Source organism: Anabrus simplex, chromosome 7 (assembly GCF_040414725.1).
Source record: "Anabrus simplex isolate iqAnaSimp1 chromosome 7, ASM4041472v1, whole genome shotgun sequence".
Lineage (NCBI taxonomy): Eukaryota > Metazoa > Arthropoda > Insecta > Orthoptera > Tettigoniidae > Anabrus > Anabrus simplex.
Genome location: NC_090271.1, coordinates 232,255,970 through 232,280,786, shown reverse-complemented (window position 1 = coordinate 232,280,786; position 24,817 = coordinate 232,255,970). Strand labels below are relative to the sequence as shown.

General features: G+C 39.3%; 1 protein-coding gene across 1 annotated transcript in view; it reads left to right on the top strand.

Annotated features, from left to right (window-relative positions):
• The window catches only part of LOC136877503 (lysosome-associated membrane glycoprotein 1), a 125,953-nt gene extending 101,639 nt beyond the window's left edge, over positions 1 to 24,314 (top strand). Inside the window, exon 5 of the mRNA XM_067151610.2 lies at positions 22,731 to 24,314. Within this exon, the coding sequence (XP_067007711.2) occupies positions 22,731 to 22,873 (143 nt within the window). The 3' untranslated portion in view covers positions 22,874 to 24,314. The remainder of the gene's footprint in view (positions 1 to 22,730) is intronic.
• The last annotated feature ends 503 nt before the right edge of the window (positions 24,315 to 24,817 follow it).

Genomic DNA, 24,817 nt, shown 5'->3' with positions numbered 1-24,817 from the left:
CGGAGGCGGCCGTTGTAAGTAAGGAACCATCCCGACATTTGCCTGGAGTAGCGGTGGGAAACCACGGAAACACTTCCAGGATAGGTGAAATGGGTACCGAACCCACGTCTTCTCAGTTTTGCCTCACGAGGCTGAGTGTACCCCGTTCCAGCCCTCCAACCAGAATTGAATGCGTATCAGAGCTGGGAATTTAATCCGGACCACCGCGGCGACATCTACGAATCCCAGCCGCTACACGTGATTAAAAAACTCAACAGACTGCTCTGCATTCGGGAGAGCGCAGGTTCGAGTCCTGCCTCGTCCAGCATGAAAGTGATTTGCATGGAGTGCCATGTTCAACACCAGGCAAATACTGGATAAGTACCTTTGGGATATGCCATGGCCGACGTCCTTTCCCAATCATTCCCATCCGTAGGAAAAGGTGCTAAACTGAGCGCACATGGATGTCAAAACGAAACTAAAAAAAATAATTAATCTCCCTTCCCTGTTGTGTGTTTGCCATTCATACAATAATTTTGGACACCGAGGGTATGTTACGGTATCAATCAATCAATACTGATACGCATTTAGGGCAGTCGCCCAGGTGGCAGATTCCCCATCTATTGTTTTCCTAGGTTCGGTACATCACATTATGTTTACAATACGTGCCCCGTATCCGTTCTGAGGCTGAACTCACTCCCAGGAAAATGCTTGCGCGTCAGTATGTTCTTGCCCGACTGCACGCCGTCTGATGTGGCATCTCAAAAAGTACTTGTCCGATTTTGAAAACACACATTTGAATTTGTACGCAGTTGAACATTTAGGCCAGCTGTATAAATTTGTGACGTTCCATTTTAAAATATGGAGTTAGTATCAATATCTCGGTTATTAATCACCCCACGAGACTAAGTAGCACGTTATTTTACAATGCCCTGATTACCATTTACGAATATGAAAACAGAATGCCGATATCTTTAACGGTTTAGAAGTTATTTCCGTGTAACATGTTAGGTGAATAACCCTGTATATTAGTAAAGAACATATAACATTGCAAAGAAAGAGTCCCTACACAAATCACAAATGCAACTCACTCTGCCATCTCTTGAGGAAAAGTTGAATTACATAGGATGAGAAAACGGAACAGTTCCGTGGTCCGGCGTTCGGTCCACCGAGACGAAGCATGGAACGGTTCCGTGGCTTGGGCCCAATGAGTTAAAACAAAGCCCTCATTTTGGCTATCGAGCGTCTGATGTGACGTAGAACATCCACTCATGTACATCCACATTGATAAACTCAAATCTTCAGCCTATACTACCTGCCATACCCGGGTTCCAAGCCACTTTGTTGCAACACTTTCAACTGACTTCAACCATCTTTCCCGATATAGCCACTGTTTTCCGTGTTGCACAATTCTTGAGCAACCTACACTGCCATGCCATGTGCAGACTCTTACACAAATTAGTTACACAGATACAAAATTCCCTACTACAAATTCTTATAATATTATGTTTTTACATTATAAATGAACACAATTACATGATTTTCACGACTTCAATATTACGAATTATTTTAGGAAAATTTCCTAACCTAAAGAGTGGGCATCCTACACTTCTACAGTTACAAATTAATTTGACAGCAATTTCCACTTCTTCCATTGTGATTTCACTCCTGGATTCTGTCTCTTTACAGTGGTCTTCTATTGTCTCATCTTCACCCTTTCTTACACAGTTCATCAAAGTAATCCTTCCATCTTTTTATTTCCTCTGGCTGTGTTCTCTCTCTTTTTTTCCCTTTCACATGCTTTTTGTAGACTTTTCTTCCAAGTCCATATAGCATCCTTTTGCCACTAAACGCTAATCTTCCAATTCTCATGTAAATTCTTCCCAGCTTTTTTCCTTCACTTACTTTCTTGTTACTTTTTTCATTTCCTGACACTTTCTTCTCTCTTCAATTTTATCCCTAATTGCCGTGCTGCTTAATTTTTCACTGCTTTTACCCCCTCATTCCACCATGGGGTCTTTTTTTTTACCCATCTGGGAGAGAGTGGGTTTGAACCCCACTGTCGGCAGCCCTGAATATGGTTTTCCGTGGCTTCCCATTTTCACACCAGGCAAATGCTGAGGCTGTACTTTAAGGTTACGGCTGCTTCCTTCCTACTCCTAGCCCTTTCCTATCCTATCGTCTCCATAAGATTTATCTGTGTCAGTGCGACTTAAAACAAATTCTTCTTTTATGACCGCATAAGTATCACTTTAGTCAATCCATCATTCAGGTCTCTTTGAAGGGATTGTTCGGGCTTTTGAGTTTTATCTTATTTTTGGTGTCTTCTTTTGTAAGGTCTATTTCCTTCAAATCCTCTCTTACTTCTCTGATCAATTTACATCCTGTTCTTGTATTTTTTGAGAAGAGATTGTGTTGTACTAGTTGTTTCAGAAGTCTTGAATCCTGCATCCTCATGATATGTCCAAAGAATCCCAGTCTCCTCTTACGCACAGTATCTGTAATGGGTTCTAGCTCTTTGTACAAGACTTTGTTAGGTATTATCCGCAACTGTCCATTTTTCTGGTACTTTTTGTTGATGCAGGTTCTGCCAATCCTTTCAATTTTCTGAAGTCTCAGTCTTTGATTGTTTATTCAGGTGAAAATGTTTCTGCTGCATATGTAGCTTTATAACTGTGTTGTAGCGTTTTATTTTTGCATTTATTGATAAACAATTCTTTTTGTAGATATCCCATGTTAAATTTTGTGCTTTAACTAATGTATTTGTTCATGTTTGGATTGAGTTTTTTCATTTAGATATTTAAATTGAGTTACTATTTTGATTTTATTACAATTTATGGTAACTTCTTTTAGTTGTTGGGGCATAATTTCTGTTTTTTCAATTGATCTTTTAAGGCCAATTTTATTTGCAATGTTTTGAAGTTCTGATATCAGGTTTTTGCTTTTATGTCCACTTCTAGTAATGCAAGTAACAAATTATACAAAAATTTTACCTCTTAGCTGGTCTGCCACAAGTACTCCCTGCACAGCTTACAAATAAATACCTTCTTGAACATGTCGCATTCCACTTTGACACTCACCACCTCAGGTCTGAGTATTTGTTGTTTGTTAATATTGAATTTTTTCTGTTACTTACATATCTTTTACTTTCCATACTTTTTTTTTCTTTTTTGTTTATGTATTTATTTAATTTTCACTATTTTTCCTGCTTTAATTTTTTACTATGGTCTCCATCGAAAGCTACTTCTGGCATGGCAGTGCTGCGCAAGCAAACGTGTAGTTAAATCAATCGTTTGTATTTCCACTCTCTGAAAAATGTGTATTTCTCCCAAGTATTATTTATAGGAAATAGAAAAAGAGCAAACAGTTGTCAAATCAATATCTTATCATTTTCAGTAGTGGCATTTTCATTAAGTGATAGTTTACTTCAGCCTTTATTTCTAACTAGTCAACTGCTATTGGCCACATTATTTACGCATTTATTATGAGAACGTCCTCTCCTCTTCCATTTTGAATTTTGTTTACACCAGTCGACAGGTATTGCTAATAGACTCTGACATAGCCTTTTAATATCGATGCGAGAGCTCGCTAGTGCACATAGCGAGAAAACTATACAGATGATTTATCTCGTTCAATATAATTGCTGGAGTGCATGAATATCAATAATGAAAAAAATAACACACTTAATCACTCGTAACAATGGGTGCATCAGTGATAGAATTTTCACTGTAACCGAAGGATAATACACAGTTTAACATAGGCAATTTCAAGGACCAGAAAAAGACTTGTCGTTACAACAGGGTTCTTGCTATATGCCTTGCTCGCTGTAGAGGACTGCTACTGTAGTTCCAAGAGTAGGGAAACTGACTTTTCAAGATAATGTACCAACATTTATAAAAATGCAGCACTACCCAAGCTACTTTAGTCAATTGTTTGTATTTCCATTCTCTGAAATAGACTTGCCTTGTTAAGTCCCTTCTCTGTATATTGAAGTTTCACTGTTCTGTTTATAATCTTCTTCAGCATTATTAGTCCTGTCCTAGGCTGACAATTCAATCAAACTTCATAGTTTCCGTCAGTCATGTTTCTGGCATACCTCTTATCTCTCCAGGTGGAGCGATATGCAGCAGTCTCTTCTCCACATAACCATGATTTCGCCTCATAACTTGGCCATACCAGCGTAATTCAGACCCTTTATGCAACTTCTCTCTTACAGGAGTCTCGTTCAACTTACTCCTTATGGTTTTAGTTTCTTACTTTTCTGGCCTCTTCGTTCTGAAAGCTCAATGAAGCATCTTCCTTTCTGCAGCCTCTGGATTTCTTTCAAAGGCTTGGGCATTAGGGACAGTTTCTAAAGCATAGAGTAATACTGGGCAGATCTCTTGTAGGCTATGTCTTCTGAGGTTCAAATGGTGTTCTCTTTAGAGATGTGCCGTTATGGTCTTGAGCTTGGACCGGACCGGCTCTTCTCTGCGGGAGCATTTCAAGCTCAGCTCACTGTGGTGCAAGGACCGAAAGGCCGAGACCACCTGAAGTAGGGTCCGAGCCTCAAAGCTTACGGACCGACTTGTTAAACGCTAGCGTCCATCTATAGTGTAACTAAAGAAACCATCAAACTTAATATAAATGGGGAAGTATGATTTCACTTTGCATGAATTGTTGTACCATGTATTAATAAGAAAAGGTTCCACTTGGAGGATATGTTCATTGGTTTAATAACGCAATAGCCCTTAAATTAACAATCTGAAGTACAAAAATTTGATTCGAAGGAACATATACAAATGTTACAAAAAGTAAAATATTTATGCAAATCAAAGAAAAATATTTACAATATTAAATCCTTGAAGGGCGTAACCGTTATGAATTAAGAGTCGAAACTGGTAAGAGATGGTTTCATATATTACAAACTGATTTCATTAATCGTACAATACTAAGTTTTAATTTGGGCAGTACAGTTATTACCTGCATTTTATGTTATCATGAAGGAAGAGCAAATCATTCATGTTTTCGGTATTTAGGCGAGTGTACTCCTTGTTTAAAATAAACCTAACGCTGCTGAATGCTCTTTCGCTTGAAGCACTTGCGGCTGGTCCCTACATATAACAACTTCAAAGCTAATTAATGAATGTAGGTTTTTGTGGCTCATTGTAGTAAAATGAAATAAGTTTGCTAACTGGATTAAATATATACATATAATTGGCTAATCTATTTAGCATATTAATTTCTTTATTATAACTTTAAAGCGAATTTGGATGGCTTGGGATAGTCATGTTCATGACATTCCACCGATCTAGAACATACACAGAATCACTTCGTCTACATGTTTGCACCTTGAAGGGGTTTTCCACTTTTCAAATCTGTTGTGCTTATTTGGTCGTTCATCAGTCGGCCCAGTTAAGTCTTCCTCAGCTTCATCTGTTCCTAAAATACGAAATCATTTTACAACACATGCTGAAATCTGTCGATAATACAGGGTGTTTACAAATGAATATCGGAGTTTTAACGCCTTATAATATTGAATACATTAAACTTAGTTATAAAATAAATGTCAAATGAAAGAGCAACTCAGTTTTATTACGAACTTTACAAAATGTTCAGTGTGACTACCATTTGTTACACGGCATACATCAAGTCTATAGTCGAGTTCTTCCCAAACGTTATTAAGTGTGTCTTCAGTAATCTCAGCAACAGCTGCTTCAATCCGGTTTCTTAATTCAGGAAGGTCAGCTGGTAGCGGAGGCACGTACACACGATCCTTGATGAAGCCCCAAAGGAAAAAATCGCATGGCGTTAGGTCGGGAGAACGGAAGGCCATGCCAAGCAAGTCCTGTCATTGGGGCCCTTGCGGCCTATCCAGCGCTCGGGTACAGCGACGTTCAACCAATCGCGTACGTCGTTATGCCAGTGAGGTGGTGCACCATCTTGATGGAAAATGAAGTTCTCTGGCTCATTTTCTTCCAACTGAGGGAAGAGCCATTGCTCTAGTGTATAGAGGTAAGAAGTACCAGTTACAGTACGTTCACCATAAAAGAAAGGCCACCGGGCGAGTTGGCCGTGCGCGTAGAGGCGCGCGGCTGTGAGCTTGCATCCGGGAGATCGTAGGTTCGAGCCCCACGGTCGGCAGCCCTGAAGATGGTTTTCCGTGGTTTCCCATTTTCACACCAGGCAAATGCTGGGGCTGTACCTTAAGGCCACGGCCGCTTCCTTCCAACTCCCAGGCCTTTCCTGTCCCATCGTCGCCATAAGACCTATCTGTGTCGGTGCGACGTAAAACAACTAGCAAAAAAAAAAAAAAAAGGCCCATAAACCTTTCGCCGGGATACAGCATAAAAAACATTCACTTTAGGGGAATCTCGTTGCATTTGTACCAACTCGTGAGGATTTTCTGAGCCCCAGATGCGCACATTATGAGTGTTTACATGTCCACTAAGGTGAAAGACCGATTCATCACTGAAAACAACACGATTCATAAACTCATAATCATGTAACATGTCGTTTGCGAAGTTGGCACGTAATCTGTGGTCTGCCGGCTTTAGAGCCTGTAATAACTGTAAACGGTAAGGACGTTGCTGTAAGCGTTTTCTTACAACTTTCCAAACGGTCGACGCAGGAAGTTGTAATTCACGACTAGCCTTCCGGACTGATTTCTTTGGGCTACGAGTGAATGACTCTCTCACTCGCTCAAGTCTCTTCACTCAATCTTCCCTTACTCTTCCCTTTACAAAGGCAACCGGTGTCTTCAAACATATGATACCATCTGCGAATGTTATTATCACTTGGAGGATCACAACCGAACTTAATGCGGAACGCACGTTGCACAGTAACTACAGAATCTGTCTTTGCAAACTGCAAAACACAAAAAGCTTTCTGTTCACTAGTAGTCATCTTTGCTACTACCGCTGTCTAGCGGATTGCGGTGAAACCATTGCACGTACATGTGCACTGGTGCCAACAAACAAAACTGAGTTGCTCTTTCATTTGACATATAATGTATAACTGTAAGTTTAACGTATTCAATATTATAAGGCGTTAAAACTCAGATATTCATTTGTAAACACCCTGTATTGTTGATGCATGTACGTCACTCTTATCAACATCTGAAAGTTTTGTCAGTCCATGGAAACAAGGCAAGAGAAATATTGCCATGTTGTGGTATATATGCAATGGCAATTTTTCCCATATAAATGCAGAACATCTACCTTTTTATTGTCGCCATGACGTCCTCATTACCAGGTCTCTGTTCGGTGATTTTTTGAGGCTGTGAAACCACAGCAGTACATTATGTATGGTTACCTTTTCTTGCACAAACCAATCATCTGTGGCATCTTTGAGCAGTTGCAAGAAATAAATAAAATCCTTCATAACACTGTTATACATTACAATTATATTGAAATAACAAATAATGTAGTTCAACCTATTCAATACAAGTAAATAAGAAATGTGGTGTCAAGTTCCTATTTAATTATAAGCGGAAGCGGTACTGGTTTCGACCCCAATCTGGGTCATCAGCCGAATAAAATGCAAAAACAATGCATAGATAAATAAGAAATTAAAGAATGAGTCTTTAACAAAAACATTTGAAGAAGCAATATAAGGTAATGGGGATAGGCACTGCACGATTTTAAAGAAGTAGGTCAGTCACTTAAGGCGCAATCTTCTGAATAGTAGCACAACACACGCAAAGTTCGTCACTGTCTCAAAATATTTACGAGAAGCGGAGAACAGTTAAGTGAGCCAGCCTGCATATACTATCAGGCACGAAGTCACAACACAATTTAGTAAATATGAAGCCCCAGAATTGTAGAAGTCGAAGAGGAGTCGCTTGATTAAAGCAAATTGCTAGCTCCTGAAGATCAGCGCAACACATTCAATGTCCGGCACTGTGCTTTCAAATGCCGACGGAACTTGGTGAATAGCTTAGTGATCCAGTCTGTAATTGTTTTGGTTGCGAAAATGTATATTTATATATATATATATAATACAGTTTAATATAATTGAAGTAACCAGGATCTTGTAGATTCTTTAGAACAGTTGATGACCCAGATTGGGGTCGAAACCGGTACTGCTTCCGTTTACAATTAAATAGGAATGCAACACCACATTTCTTATTCACTTGTATTGAATAGGTTGTGTTATTTGTTATTTCAATTTAATTATGATACAGTTCAATATGGAACATCATGAAATTTTTATCTTTAACTGTTATCCATTGACTCAATTATTAGTTTTGTTTGTTTTTGTCTATCACCAACGTTAGCACCAGACAAGATGTCCAGAATTTTGTCAAATTTATAAAAAAACAATTTCATCATTTGTAAATGAATTCCATTGGGTATCAAAGTCTTGATATAGTGATTTTTCAAGTAATGTCACCATACCAGCTCATTTAAAGTATTACCGGGCAAGTTGGCCATATGGTTAGGAGTGTGCAGCTGTGAGCTCGCATCCGGGAGATAGTGGGTTAAAACCCCACTGTTGGTAGCCCTGAAGATGGTTTCCCATTTTCACACCAGGCAAATGCTGGGGCTGTACCTTAAGGCCGTGGCCGCTTCCTTCCCATTCCTAGGCCTTTCCCATCCCATCGTCGCCACAAGACCTATCTGTGTTATGTGAAGTAAAGCAACTAGCATTTAAAATATTACTCAATTTTTTGTTATCTTAACCCATTTCTGCCTGAATTGTTTTTTTTATGTTAAATAAAATTTCTTGCTTGGAGCCTAAAAATGTGTTCGTCAGTAGAATAATGAGGTTTTAACTTCTATAATATTGCCTGTGACATGTTATGCTAGGCATTGCACCAATGAAAAGTTTCTACTTCACAATATAAAGTTATGCACTCAAATTTGATCCCAAAAATCAAATAAGTGGTCCATTGTTGGCAAGTGCGATAAGAGACTAAGCACTATACACACAATCTGACGTCATACTTCGTACAAAACATCAATGGAACTCCATTACAGTTCTCAGCAGCTTGGTTCCTACCATCATATCCATGACTCTGCCACTTTCTGTGACCATTCTTGATCGACCAGGTGCTGTAGGAATGTTTGGGCTGGCAGTCAGTTAATATTGGTCAATGCTGTTTGAACTGTAACTGGGATTCATCATATCCAGTCTTTGTGTACAGAATCAGTGTGTTGTGGATTGATGCATCCAAGAATATATGGCCCACCATCATTTCCTGCCCCTTTTCATCAACATCAGCAGTTTTGTCGATTCCTCCCATATACTTGTCAGATTGTCCTAGGAGGAATGGGTGGGGCACAGTTTACTTCATTTAGTCTTGAATAGCGTGACACAGAAAAAATTGGTCGTACACCATGACAGCTACAAGCTGTTGTTACAACAGAGTTATCGGACCATTTTAAAATTAACTTTTTTTTTTTTCTACTTCGTATACATAGGACAGATGCTCTTCTTCGCACATGGTCTTCTCAAACTCTCTTCATTCCTCCATGATGATAAATCAGAAGAGCTTGAAGTAAACAAATTGTTGAAATAAAATTTAAAGAGTATTTCTCGATAATACACAGGAATGTCATTGATCATATGAAGTAGGGGCATTGCACACTTTCCTACTTGCTTTTTGCAGTCAATAATTATACAAGGATTTTTTTTATTCCTTGGTAAATCTCAAGTGTCCAAGATAAATTCTGAAACAATTTAATTGTATGAAGTCCACCTGTTCAAGACAAGTTTGCCATTTGATAAATGGCCTGTCTGAAAAGCTACATAGGACATGTTTTGACCTAGCCTAGAGGTCATCAGTTAAAATAACATGGAGAAAAGACATTTGCAAAAAACTGACACATAAAAAAACTTCAGATAAAATACAATCAACAAATGCAATAGAAATCTGTTTAAAATGTACATAGCTTCAAACTTGGGCAAATTTAGTTTTGTGGGTCCAACCGTATTTAATATAACTGTTAATGTTCTATTTGTCATGCTTCTGGAAACGGAGTGAAGTTTTGAAAAAACTGTTGCATTTTTCATGGTGAATAAAAGTATAGCCAGGATCTAAAAGCAAAAGCAAAAACAAAAACCAGAGTATGGGAACGAAAAATGAAGTAGAAGTGAAAGATAATATGAATGGATGAAAACCATAACGGTACAAGTGACATTAAAAAAAAAAAAAAAGTTAAATGCAGGATGCATCTCCGGAAGGATGTATCCTTTCACCAGCAAAGAGATAAAAGTTATAGCTGTAATATTCTGCGCTCTAGTGGTGGGTGGTATAACTACAAATAGTATGCTTTCTACGAGTGTTTAATTGCCTTTTTCTCTGAATGACCAAAATGCTACTTATACCGTTATGGTTTTCATCCATTCATATGAAGTCTCAAAATATTACTCCTTCCTCCTGTGTTCATATAGATCAGGTTGGGTCGGTGTTGACCTCCACACTGACTGGTGACCATTCTGATGTGTTGGGTGGGGAAAACGGCGGTTAAGGGGAGGGAGAGTGAATGGAAGGATGAGAGGACGGACCAGTAATGCGTGTTGCGACAGACTTAATTGAGCTTTGCTCAAGATCTTTCTCGATTATTGTGTCAACCAGAATGTTAGTTTTTCTTTTTCTTGGATTTCGTTAAGATTGTGGATGGGATTGGATTTTTGATCGAGGTTTATATAAATATTTTCTAAAATGTTTGTTATTTGTAGGATATCTAGATCTTTATCTATGGTGGAGAATGAGTGATTGCGATCTTTCATGTGTTCACTCGTAGCAGAAAATCTTTTGTATTTAGCTTCATTGATATTTAAATTCAATACAGAACTGGAATGAAGTTCACTACTTGTAAATCTCAAAAGTTCGCAAAGTATTCCTGACTGTTATTTAGACTCCAAACGTTACATCAGAATCAGATGGGATTTTCTTTTATAAACTGTTTACATACACGTATACCATGGTACCATATACTCGTAATAGAGATCATGTTCTGACTGGAAGTGAAAGAGAAATAGGTCCTTCAGCAACTCCATTAGAGGTTGCAGTACACATCTTGTCACTCAAATTAATTTCATTGTTGTCACAAAAATGAATAAACCTCATGATGGTCTTAAACCTATCCCTCATACTGTTACAAATGATTTCTCATGTTAGTCTCAGCATCCCAGTAACATCTTCCTGGAAGTGGATTATAACCAGGGACAATGAGAAACCCAAGGAAAGTCTTCAATTCGTACAGTTATTTTGAGATCCAAACCATTTTTGTGTAAAGGATTTTTTGTACTGTAGCTTCCCTAAGCAATAGGTCAATTACTTCATTATTCCAAATTAATTTGAACATTTTCACAGAGTAAAATTCCCTATATAAAGTGACGTTTTTAACAGTTGGAAAGATCGCAATAGCGTACCTTAAATATTTACGGTTTCTCAGTAAAATTTACGGGAAGACAGTGTATTTCACGGATGAACTATATTATTTTAGGATTTTGCGTACCAAGATCTTCTGAAAATTGGCGCCAGAACAAGCTTTTGCTAGCCGTTGATACACGCTATGTGACCAGCGAATATTTGATACATCGCTCTAATTTATATTCATCCGATTGTTAGTGAGAGATGTGTCCTTTATCCCAATCGATCGATATAGATTTGTTTGTGTTGAGAGACTGACTCTTGGATAACCGTTTGCTTGTTCTTTGCATTGATTCATTTGATAATAACCTTTACGATCTTGTATAAAAAATAGGTTTTTTGTTCTTCACCACAAATTAAAACGCATAGGTCATGTTGTAGTTACGAAAAAACATTTCAATTATGTTCATCGCTTAATTTACTTCATATTGATTGATTTACTTCATATTTGTTACAATGTTTGCGAAGCTGAGGTTATGTAGTTGTGGAGTAACTTGAATTGTTAGCTTATATTGTTTTATAACTGTTGTTTATCAGTAATCGTGAGTAAATCTGCGGAAAAAACATCAGGTGTTTAGGAAAACCTATTCTTAGTTTCCTATGTATACTGAAATCCAGAAAAGGCTAGCACATGGTAGGGTGATATGGAAGCTGCATCAAAAGTCTGTGGCCTGATGGACTAAAATGACAAGTTAATTGGCAGCTGAACCAATATCAAAAATATCCTGATGGGCTGCTTTCAAAGCTGCTAGAACTCCATTTTTCTGTCCAATCATAACAGGAGCATTGTCAGAACAGAATGCCAAACAGTTCTTAATTATTGTTGTTGTGGTTGTTGTTTGACTCAATCAGTCCACAGACTGGTTTGATGCAGCTGTCCATGCCATCCTAAGTGTGCTGACCTTTTTATTTTTATGTAACTGCTGCATCCTACATCTGCTCTGGTCTGCTTGTTATATTCATACCTTGGTCTACCTGTACTGTTCTTACTGCCTACACTTCCCTCAAAAACCAACTGCACAAGTCCTGGGTGTCGTAAGATGTGTCCCGTCATTCTGTTTCTTCTCGTCAAATTTAGTCAGATTGATCTTTTCTCACAAATTCGATTCAGTATCTATTCATTCTTGATTTGATCTATCCATCTCACCTTCAGCATTGTTCTGTAACACCACATTTCAAAAGCTTTTATTCTCTTTATTTTCAGCTAATTATAGTCCATGTTTCACTTCCATGCAATGCCACGTTCCAGACAAAGGTCTTCAGAAACATCTTTCTAATTCCTTTATCAGTGTTCTAGGTGAGCAAATTTCTTAAGAAAGGCCTTCTTTGTTTGTGCTAGTCTTGAGTTTTATGTCCTGTCATTATTTTACTACCCAAGTAACAATATTTATCTACTTTAAGTTTATAATTAATATTTCCTGCATCACCTGGCTTCATTCGACTGCACTCCATTACTTTTGTTTTGGACTTGTTTCATCTGGTACTCCCTACCCAAGACTGTCTATACCATTCAGCAATTTCTGCAGATCTTCTGCAGTCTCAGATAAAATATCAGCAAATCTCAGGGTTTTGAGTTCCTCTCCTTTCATTGTAATTCCCTTCTCAAATTCCTCTTTGATTTCCTTTACTGCCTGTTCTGTATAAACATTTTAAAAGGAGGGGGACACACTAAAACTATAACTTGCTCCTTTCTGGATTGCTGCCTCTTTTTCAAAGCCCTTGATTCTTATCACTGCAGACTGATTTTATACAGATTGTAGATCATTCTTTGTTCTCGGTACCTGATCCCGATCACCTTCAGAATCTCATAGTTTGGTCCAATGAACATTATCAAATGCTTTTTTCAAGATCTACAAATGCCATGTATGTGGCCTTGACCTTAATTCGATCCTCTAAGATCAGACTTAGTCAGGATTGAATCACGTGTTCCAACATTTCTTCTGAAGCCAAATTGATCTTCTCCCAACTCAGTTTCAACGTGTCTTTTCATTCTTCTGTAAATAATACGTGTTAACATTTTGCAGGTGTGAGATACTAAACTAATGGTGCGGTAGTTTTCACACTTGTCAGCACCCGCCTTCTTGGGAATACGTATAACAACCTTCTGTCAAAAATCTGATGGCACTTCGCCTTTATCCCTTGCTAGGTGTTTAGACAGATCATTAGGTCAGTGGAATCCACGTCTTTAATTTTTTAAGAAAGAGGTGGTAGTGTGTGCTCCAAATATTTCTGCCTTTTTTTTTTTTACAATTCCCAAAGGATACAATAGGTCTGACGACAAGCAAATGAAGTTGTTGCCATTGATGCTTTCATGGCCTGTACTTGTAGACATGATAAAGGCTTTTGGGCTTATGCCGTGTCAAGAAAATGAGGTGAAATTCTTTGTTTCGCAGAGAACTGTGCTCCCAGTCATCAGAAGAAAATCTTGACTGTCCACAAGAAAGCCTTCTTAAACAATAAGCTTTTGAATTTAGACATTATAATAGAAGTGGAAATGGTACGTTCATCACCAGATGGCGTCTCAGATGAGGTACAGCGCTAGTGTTTGAAGCAGAAGCTGATGGAACCATCAGAATCAGTCTAAGAGGGTCACATGTGTACGTAACATATGGCATAGATAGGTGTATGGCATTGACAAGCCTGGAATGAAACATCTGGCAATGAGAAATGTACAGATTTGGAAAACGCAGACGAAATACCAATAGTGAAGGGACAGGGAAGGGAACTACCTATGTAAATCCTTAATGACTGGCAACCAGGTATAACTTAATTGACTGTACCTGTTGAAATTGTTACCATTTCTACGTATTTCCACAGCTTCCCGTATAATCCTGGACCTGTAGTGTCTAGTGTGGGTAACAGCTCGAGCATCTTGGAACATGACATGACCCAACGACAGAGCATGCTCAGCGGTTGCTGATTTGCCTGGCTGGTTGAGACGAATATTACGTTCATGTTCCTTGATACAGGTACTAATGGACCGGCATGTTTGGCCGATGTATACCTTACTGCAAGTACAGGGAATTTGTATACCCCAGGATGTAAAACTGGGGACAACTTGTCCTTGGTTTTACCTAGACAGTGAGCAGTTTTAGTGGTGATGCCAAACACGGTTTTTATATTGTTTGCGGAGGACCTGGCAATTTGATCTGTGGTATTGCGAATGTAAGGCAAGTAGGCTGTTCCCTTCACTTCTTCCTTCTGTGAGCTTTGATTGGTCGTTTCTCTGGGATACAGGGCTCTATGAATCTGCAAATCACTGTAACCATTACCCTTAAAAGTGACTTCGAGCGTGTTCATCTCCACCTGGATATTTGATGGCTCACAAATTCATCTCCACCTCTTGGTGATTGTCGTGAGAATGCCTTGTTTTTGTGCTGGATGATGGTGAGAATCTGCAGGAAGAGAGTGATTTGTGTGGGTAGGCTTACGATAGATGGTATGTCCGAAGGAGCCGTCTAGTTTTTCTTACTAGAACATTCAAGAAAGGAAGGCATCTGTCAGACTCCATCTCCATAGTGAATTTAATTGAAGGATGTTGCTGATTTAGGTGGTTTAGAAATAGATGAAGTTTCTCAGTGCTTTCTGCCCAGACAACAAATGCATCAACATACCTCCACCATATCATAGATTTGACTGGCGCTGAAGCAATAGGCTCCTCCTCAAAATGCTCCATAAAGAAATTAGCCACTACGGGCGAAAGTGGACTTCCCATAGCCTCTCCGTCCGTCTGTTCTTAAAAATTCCCACCCCACAAGAAATAGCTGGAAGTCGTGCAGTGGTAAAATAGCTTAGTAATGTCCTCAGGGAACAGGTGTTCGAGAGACATGACAGTCAATCGGCACTTTAGTGAACGACGACTCCACATTGAAAGTGGCGAAAAGTGCAGTAGGTTGAAGCAATATGGTTGGCAGTTTAACGGAATACTGAAAGTCCCTGGCGTATGATTCAGTGCGTCCTATGTGTGGCTGAAGCAATTTGCTTAGGTATTTAGCCAGAACTTTTCGCACTAACAATAGGTCTGAGGGGAACATCTTTTTTTATGAATCTTAGGCAGTCCATATAATCTGGGCAGCACTGCATCTTCTGGGGACAGGTGTTTAGCTTCCTCTTTTGGAATTGAAGATAGCCTGAAGATCTTCACGGTGGCACTGGACACACAAGTGGTGGGGTCACGTGAGCTCAGCCTGTAAACAGGCTCTGACAATATAGCAGGGATCTTCCTTATACTTGTTGGTGTCCATAACCAGTGTTGCTTTACCCTTATCAGCTGAGACAATGGTCAGTTCAGAATCATCTCTTAAGTCCCTCAGAGCTCTCCTCTCGCCTTACGAGTCTCTCACATTTGTCTTAACTCCTCAGCCTCATCCGTAGGCAGTTTGTGGATTGCTGCCTCAACAGGAGTAATTAACTACTCATCAGGAATTCTAGGGGGAGTGAGAATGAAATTAAGACCCCTAGCTAGAAATGCCGTTTGGTTCTCGTCCAAGAACCTGTATGTCATGTTACGTACACGTTATGCGACCCTCTTAGACTGATTCCGATGGTTCCGTCAGCTTCCGCTTCAAACGTTAGCGCTGTACTGCATCCAGGGAGCCATCTGTTGACGAATGAACGTACCCTTTCCACTTCTATTATAATGCCTAAATTCAAAAGCTCATTGTTTAGGAAACCTTTCTCATGGACAGTTGAGATTTTCTTCTGATGATGCAGAGCCCAGTTCTCTGCAAAACGTGAAGAATTTCATCGTATTTTCTTGAGGCATAGGCCCAAAAGCCTATATCATGTCAATAAACAAATGAGTGTGATCCTCCTTCTGCTGCCTCCTCCTCGTCCTCATCTTCTGTCAGAGCATGTTCTTCCAAACGTGACTTGCCTTTTCTCAGAAATGTGAATGCCACTATATCTCATGAAGAAAAGCTGTTCCTTTTCTCTGACCCAAAAAGGGCATTTTGTACTTTTTTTACATGCGACTATCCCATCATTTCATAAGATCAATACTGTCCTTCAGAGTGCTTCCCCACATATGTGTACTGTTTGAATTAATGATGGATCTGTTGAAACAGATGTTAACAAAGTTTGTGAAGTGTACTTAAATAGTCTGCATTGTTTGATGTCCAGTATCACCCAATCCAGAATCAGAAAGATGATGAATTTGTAAAGGGCATTCAAACTTCAAACTTGATTAAGGCACTACAAGATGAAGAATCTGCTTTTCTTGTCAGTCAGAAACTATTCCTGTGCTGCCTGTGACAATAGGGTTAACAAGTTCTCTTTTAAGAATGATGTGCTAAAACATGCACAGGTTGCTAAATTTGATGCCATTGAAGAAGTGTAGTTTTCTTTTGTTAATATCTTGTTTTGAGAAATTTCCTGTTATTTTATGTAAGAGAAATGAAATGAGATGATACTGTGAATGAACTCCAAAGTCAGTTTGCAGCTTTTCAGATAGACAACTTATCTAGTGTTGTAAGTAACAAAGCTACAAATGATTCAAAACTGGCACAGTTATTGAATATCCATGGAGCTGATGTACATTATAAATATAAGATCTCTAGATTCATGCTGTCCTTAACCATATCACATAGTAATGCAGGGTGTGAACAAATTTTTAGCCTGATTAAGAACAGGACACAGTTTAGGTCATTATGTCTAATGGAACTCGGGAAGCCATTTCCATTTTGAAGACCAGAAATTCTGAAGCATGTTGTGCAAACACACATTCTATTGACTTTCTGAAGAAACCAAAGCAAGCCATAACTTTAGCTGTTAAATCGGAATGAAGATGTGCATGTGATGCATGAATAATGTGAATAACTTGTGTGCATATAATTATGTGCAGCAACATACCCTTTACCTCACAGTTGTATAAACAGATTACATTGTGTAATTAGATTTCATTGATTTATTTTAAAGATATTTGTGTTTTTTGTCCCTTATGTCATTAGCATTATATTAATGCTTTTGAACTTGTAATTATCTGCAGTGAAGAAAATACATTATAATTTTGTCGTGTTTTACCGCATTTTTGGTGCATAGGATTCCTGCGTATTTTGACGTACAAGGATTTTACTGATGGGTCATTTGAAAAGTTGGCAGGTATGCAATAGGTTTTTTTCAAATCTTTTCTTCAGTCTATGCCCCTGCCTAAATTCTCCAAACTATTCAATTCCAATAATTATTCTGATATAAATCTCTCTTCCACATAACTTACCCTTCCATTATTTGAGAGCCGCTATTTCTTTGGGTGCCTGTAGTTGACGAGGTCCCAAGTTGTCAAGTACCGGTAGCCCACCATTTTCTTCACCAGAATACTCATCTGAATCAATATTGGCATCAGGAGGTTCATTATACACTGTGTGCCCATCTACATCTTCAAGAATAGACAACACTTCATGCGCTGTCAATGATCTGGAATCAATACACATTTATAAATGTACTAGCTGATGTACCCGTGCTTTGCTACGGGATTCTCAGAAAGACTGACTTGGTGGTTTTCCTAACTGAATTCAACATAGGTCATTACAAAAACGTCAGTAGGAATGTAGCAATTGAAAGCAATGTTATCATATAAAATACTCTATCAAATGAAAAACCGCACACTTTCTCATTTTCAACGAACAGTACTGCGGTGCCGATCTAACAGTCCAAACTTCCAGAGCTGCAATAACCAGGTCGCAGACTGCCGTGAACACTCCTCTGTCATTATTCCATTAAATATGCACACTACTCATTCCAATCAGTGCCTCAGAGTAGGGATTGTATAGCTCGAATCCTATGATGAACCAGTGTGTTACGTACCTGCAGTATCATAAATGTATGAACCAGAGGAGTGGCATGCTAAAGAAGAAAGTTTTCCAACGCCCTAGTTATTTCCCGCCAATGTTCAGTCAGGCTGTTATACTCGGTACGCAGTAGTAATTCCATCTATCGGAGTTGAGCGGCATGAAGAACATCACAACAAACAATGGTTAATGTAAAGTTATTGTTGATCAGTGTTATGCGCTTTGGATATTGTAGGCCTTCTGAAATACCACTCTTATCATAGTCAGTACAGGAAAACTGAATGAAACATAAATGATTGGAAATTGTATCGTCTATAACTTTTGTCATGTAGTACCGTACTTTTCCAGTAACATAGGTACCGGTATTTAAAAATTAAATTTCAGGCGCCTTCCCCTAAACTACCATTTCATCTCGGGAAAACAAAATTATTTACAGCTTAGACTGTAGTTTCTTATTCCCCGACTCTATATAGCGGTTTTCATTAAATTCTGTTAACCCATTTTCTCGTGGCTCGGCGTTGATATGGACTTAGCAACAAAAATACAAATTCATTAATATCTGTGTTATCAGAGCCAGTACGGTAAAAATGTATAAGACATACACTGACTGACAGAGCAAATGCAACACCAAGAAGGAGTGGTTCGAAAGGGATGAAAGTTGGGGAAAAAACAGACGGCACGGACGAATAATTGATGTTTATTTCGAACCGATATGCAGGTTACACAATGCGCACGGCATCGACTCAGTAGGATGTAGGACCACCGCAAGCGGCGATGCACGCAGAAACACGTCGAGGTACAGAGTCAATAAGAGTGCGGATGGTGTCCTGAGGGATGGTTCTCCATTCTGTCAACCATTTGCCACAGTTGATCGTCCATACGAGGCTGGGGCAGAGTTTGCAAACGGCGTCCAATGAGATCCCACACGTGTTCGATTGGTGAGAGATCCGGAGAGTACGCTGGCCACGGAAGCATCTATACACCTCGTAGAGCCTGTTGGGAGATGCGAGCAGTGTGTGGGCGGGCATTATCCTGCTGAAACAGAGCATTGGGCAGCCCCTGAAGGTACGGGAGTGCCACCGGCCGCAGCACATGCTGCACGTAGCGGTGGGCATTTAACGTGCCTTGAATACGCACTAGAGGTAACGTGGAATCATACGCACTAGCTCCCCAAACCATGATGCCGCGTTGTCTAGCGGTAGGGCGCTCCACAGTTACTGCCGGATTTGACCTTTCTCCACGCCGACGCCACACTCGTCTGCGGTGACTATCACTGACAGAACAGAAGCGTGACTCATCGGAGAACACGACGTTCCGCCATTCCCTCATCCAAGTCGCTCTAGCCTGGCACCATGCCAGGCGTGCACGTCTATGCTGTGGAGTGAATGGTAGTCTTCTGAGCGGACGCCGGGAGTGCAGGCCTCCTTCAACCAATCGACGGGAAATTGTTCTGGTCGATATTGGAACAGCCAGGGTGTCTTGCGCATGCTGACGTGGCGTGCGGGGTTGCCACCGCTTGGCGGCGGATGCGCCGATCCTCGCGTGCTGACGTCACTCGGGCTGCGCCTGGACCCCTCGCACGTGCCACATGTCCCTGCGCCAACCATCTTCGCCACAGGCGCTGCACCGTGGACACATCCCTATGGGTATCGGCTGCGATTTGACGAAGCGACCAACCTGCCCTTCTCAGCCCGATCACCATACCCCTCGTAAAGTCGTCTGTCTGCTGGAAATGCCTCCGTTGACGGCGGCCTGGCATTCTTAGCTATACACGTGGCCTGTGGCACACGACAACACGTTCTACAATGACTGTCGGCTGTGGAATCACGGTACGAAGTGGGCCATTCGCCAACGCCGTGTCCCATTTATCGTTCGCTACGTGCGCAGCACAGCGGCGCATTTCACATCATGATCATACCTCAGTGACGTCAGTCTACCCTGCAATTGGCATAAAGTTCTGACCACTCCTTCTTGGTGTTGCATTTGCTCTGTCAGTCAGTGTATATGATTGGAAACTGAATTCTATATAACCTTAGTTATATAATATTTATTGATAGGACTGCTAATAATATAAATATTGGATAATTAAATTTAAGGCCTTCCCCTAAACTACCATTTCACTCAGCGTGAATAAAATGATGAATAGCCTAGATTGTAGCGGCTCATCCCCCGACTTTACATACCGCTTTTCATTAAATTCTCTTCAGCAGTTTTCTCGTGATGCGTGTATAAATGCCTAGTGACATGTGTTACAGCCATATAAAACTGCACATTTAGGCCTACATTCCTAATTAGTTGTTGCAGAAAAACGCAATATTTCACATCCTTTACAATTATATTTGCATAATTTGAATTGGCAAGATGTCTTTTCATAATTAAATAAGTTTACTTAAGTTTTTGTGGTGTGCCATTGAGTTAGGTAAGCAGAACACTCTTGTCACACAAGAAGTATGCCACTCTGTTGAATACAAACTGTTGCGTCAAGAAGTAGGGGCATCAGTATTGCCATTATATCCCTTACCACCGTTAAGCCTGTTATTGGTGATGCACTGTTGCAAAGAAACGCCAGCAAGCACATGTGAAATGTTATTCTGGGCAGAAACGGGTTGAGCACGATCAGTACTCCCTTGTCCTTCGGTATGTAGGTATTCTTCATTTGAAGTATGCCTCAATACTGTCAATTCAGTGTGCTGCTCAGGGGATTTGAGAAAAGCCGTCTTGAATTTTGAACAAATTCTTCATATTCCAACTCTGATCAGTTGAAAGGAACTTTTCATAAGGCTGACAACTGAATGCCCAACAAGCCACTCTGTTGTATAATTTCTCAATATTGTCACCAGTCTTTGATACTTTAATGAAGTGGAATGAGAATATTATTATAATTTTGAGGGCCCAATGATGAAAGCAATGCACAGTGAACAACAGATGATGATTCTTTTTATAATTTTGAGTCCCCATATCAGTAGTTGAACTATTATTTCTCGTTGCCTCTACAACTTCCGGGATAACTGAGGAAGTGTTTTGGCTAGCTCATGACATCTGCGTGTAACAGTTGTTCGATAAGGTAGTACATAGGAAACATAAACTTTATCACGGTCTGACACGACACTGAATGGCGGCAGATGTAATGCAAGTTTCTACACAGGCCTCAGTAATCTTACAATTTACAACATAATGGATTTTGAAAATATTGGTCAATGAGCTTCCGTAATTTGGTGATCGGGAGGAATTGTGTGGTGCGAAAGCATTAATATTCAATTTCCTTAAAATACATCCTCCAATTTTGTGTTTTCAAAGCTGGTCTTTTTACCCTTGTCATTAATGACTATATAAAATTGTTCCCACTCTTTGCTACACCATTCTGCTTGATACTTCGTTTCTCAGTTACCTCATGAACAGTCCATCTCGAATGAAAAGGTACTCTGAAGACTGAACTGCTGAGTAATGTTTCCTAATGTCAGTTCTATTGTATCCAACTTGGAGACCATTAGACCATGGGCTTACTAAGCAGAGCTCGCTAGCCCAACAGCCAAGTAGAAGCAAGCTTTCAAAGCTAGCTGCTGCGCAGAACTCCAGTTGTCTCTCTCCATTTGTTCCAAGCAGACTGAACACTCAGGGTAATCTCCTTGATGGTTTCTTTGTTTTTTGCCAGGCTTAGTGGCTCAGATGGTTGAGGTGCTAGCCTTCTGACCCCAACTGGGCAGGTTCGATCCTGGCTCAGCCCGGTGGTATTTGAAGGTGCTCAAATACGCCAGTCTCGTGTCTGTAGATTGACTGGCACATAAAATAACTCCTACGGGACTAAATTCTAGCACCTCAGTGCCACTGAAAACCATAAAAGAAGTTAGTGAGACATACAACGGTATCTTTGTTTGGGCTGATGACCTAGATGTTAGGCCCCTTTAAATAACAAGCATCATCTTTATTATTCTGAACCACTTTACCCAGATATTTGAATGATTTGGACACTGTTATGGTCTTTATTTGGAAATGAATGTGGCCAGCAATTGCTTCACATCGCAGGTTTTCTGTCTTGGTTCTGCTTAGCCTTATAGCTCTATCCAGTGCAGAACTCGATTTTTCTTCTGAAGTGTCCACTTCTGCTTTTAATTCAGCACTCAAAACTGTATCAGCATGCGTCGTGATCGCTTGGAGTCATAGATCGAATCCTTCTAGATACTAAATCTACAAGTATTGCACAAAAAGGAGCAGGCTTGAAGTGTCAATCTGTGGTGTAGTCACTGCCACTCTGAAACACAGTTTATCCTACACTACATTTCACACACATACTTCTGTCATTGTACATGTCTTGGATAATACTCACTTTCATGAAATTCCTTTTGCTCTAGTGCAGTTCCATTTATATGTGAATCTATATATGAGAATAGTTGCTAACAGAGAAGAGAGCATTATAAATAACATTCCTTATGTGGATTTCTTGTGAAAGTAAAGGCGTAAAATCTTTACTGTTGTAAAGATAATTGATGAATTTGAATTGTAATTACTTAAAAGGAGTTTGAATAACATCTAAAATTGATACTGGCAATGAAGTGCATAGCTATATAATAATTTCCTTCATAATGTAAAAATGATATTTGTTTCAGCTGAAGACTGTGCTGGTTCCTCATCTCCTGATATCGTTCCCATTGCTGTGGGATGTGCCCTTGTTGGACTGGTGGCAATTGTGCTTATTGCTTACCTTGTTGGCCGCAGACGTTCCCAAGCCCGTGGCTATCTCAGCATGTGAAAGGAGCCTTAATGTGATAGGTGCTCTACAATCATTCCTCAGTCACTGCCCAACTTCACATGACTGCAAATGGAAAAATCGTTGAAATATACTTATTTTGGATAAATTTTTGTAAGTTGGGGGTGGCTGGGACTAAAGTGTGTCCTTCGGTTACAGTGGTTCCTTTGAATGTTTTGTTATATTGCGCTGTATATTTTCTGTAGTGCTGGTTTCTTAAGTATATTAGATTAAAAAGACAATGTTGGGTATTTGTGTGTTCAAAGTAGTTGAGGTTTTGCCAATGAAGAAATTGCCTTTTAATTGAAGGAACTACTGTAATTACTTGTTAGATTGTCTTTCTGGTGCAGCCATGCTGTATGCTACTAATAATTTTGTTAAAATAAGTTATAGGAATGGCAGTTTTTCACTGGTCAGCTCATTATCTGTGATTTTGAAGGCTGTTCCTTGGGAGCAGAGGTTTAGAATAATACTGTTAAATTCTCTTGCTTCCTTACCGTAGAGATTTTACAAGTAAATAGTAACCATTCCATAGCACTTGCAACTTGGCTTCACTTTAAGCATCTGGAAGTACTTTGTATTGTGAAAATACTATCAAAAGTCAGGATCTGATTATGAAAGTAAATTGCATCTTGTTAAAATGCATTGAATGTAGAGAAACAGGAATTACCTAAGTATCTTATTTGAAATATTTCAAACATTTCTTCTCTATGAAAAGCAAAGTGTTTACATTAGATTCTTCCTCTTTCAGTTCTGATAGTGCAAAATGTTGGCCAACATAGTAAAGAATTTCATGGTCGAATCTTTTTTAATATTTTAGTAAGTTTCCATATGTTTACTCATTGTGTGTATGTGCTTCAGTTATTGCAGTTTTGTAATGTATTTTCTATATTCTGCTTTGCAAATTCTCTCATTTTGGAGTGAATGTGTGTTATTGGGGCATACCCATGGAGAGTTTTGCATCGTTGGTCATTCAAATATTTCAAATCAACAACTAATATGAATGCCAATCTGATAATCTTCAAAAATGATTGAAGATTTCCTTGATTATAGAGTTCACTGTGAAGAGAACTGTCATGCGATTAATTGCCTTCTGGCTAATTTACTTCAATAGAATTGCTACCACTGAACTTTGTCTAACTCCACAGCCACTAGTACCATAGGTAGTTCAGTAGTTCCATGAAGTGTTGTGAAAGATTGTAGAGGAATGAGACTTGTAATTTCCTCTTTCTCATTCTTTCTTTTTGAAAACCGTCTAGAACTTCGTGTATTCCAAAGTAATTTGCTACGAACATTATCTTGGATCAACATGCAGTCTCATACCGTTAAAGAGTAACTTTTCCTGTCACTATTAATTTTAATTGTTGGCCATCCATTGTACATATTGTAAAAGGTTTCTATAAATAAATTTGCAGGATTTTCCTGTGTGTTATGTCTTGTATAATTTTATAGCAATTTTGCAATTATCCTTATCAATATATTTTAAATTTTCAAAGAAAGGAAACAGGAGAGGAAAGAAATATACACTACAGATATACGATACACGATACATTGCTTCTTTGAGCATTGAAAGCGACAATTATGATAGATGACAAACATGAAGATACAAAGGGACAATGAATTTGTTCATGTCCTATTTACCCCCCTCCATTTGTCCAATTTCTCTCTTCCTGTTGTTAACCAGTGTCAACACTAGCCCAGCAAATATGTTCTTCCTGTGTGTGTTATGTTCTTTTGCTTTTTATGGAAGCATGCAGGACAAAAAAAAATTGACTGCCTGTGGAGAATAGTTGTTTATAATAGTTGGAGACTTGTATGCATCATAGTTCATTCATTGCACGTGGCCCGTAAACACAAGCTCTGGTCAAATGGATATTGAATGTTACGAGTGGTAACGATGTCACAGAGTTACAATATTGAAAATCTTCCACCTTTTTGATACTTTTT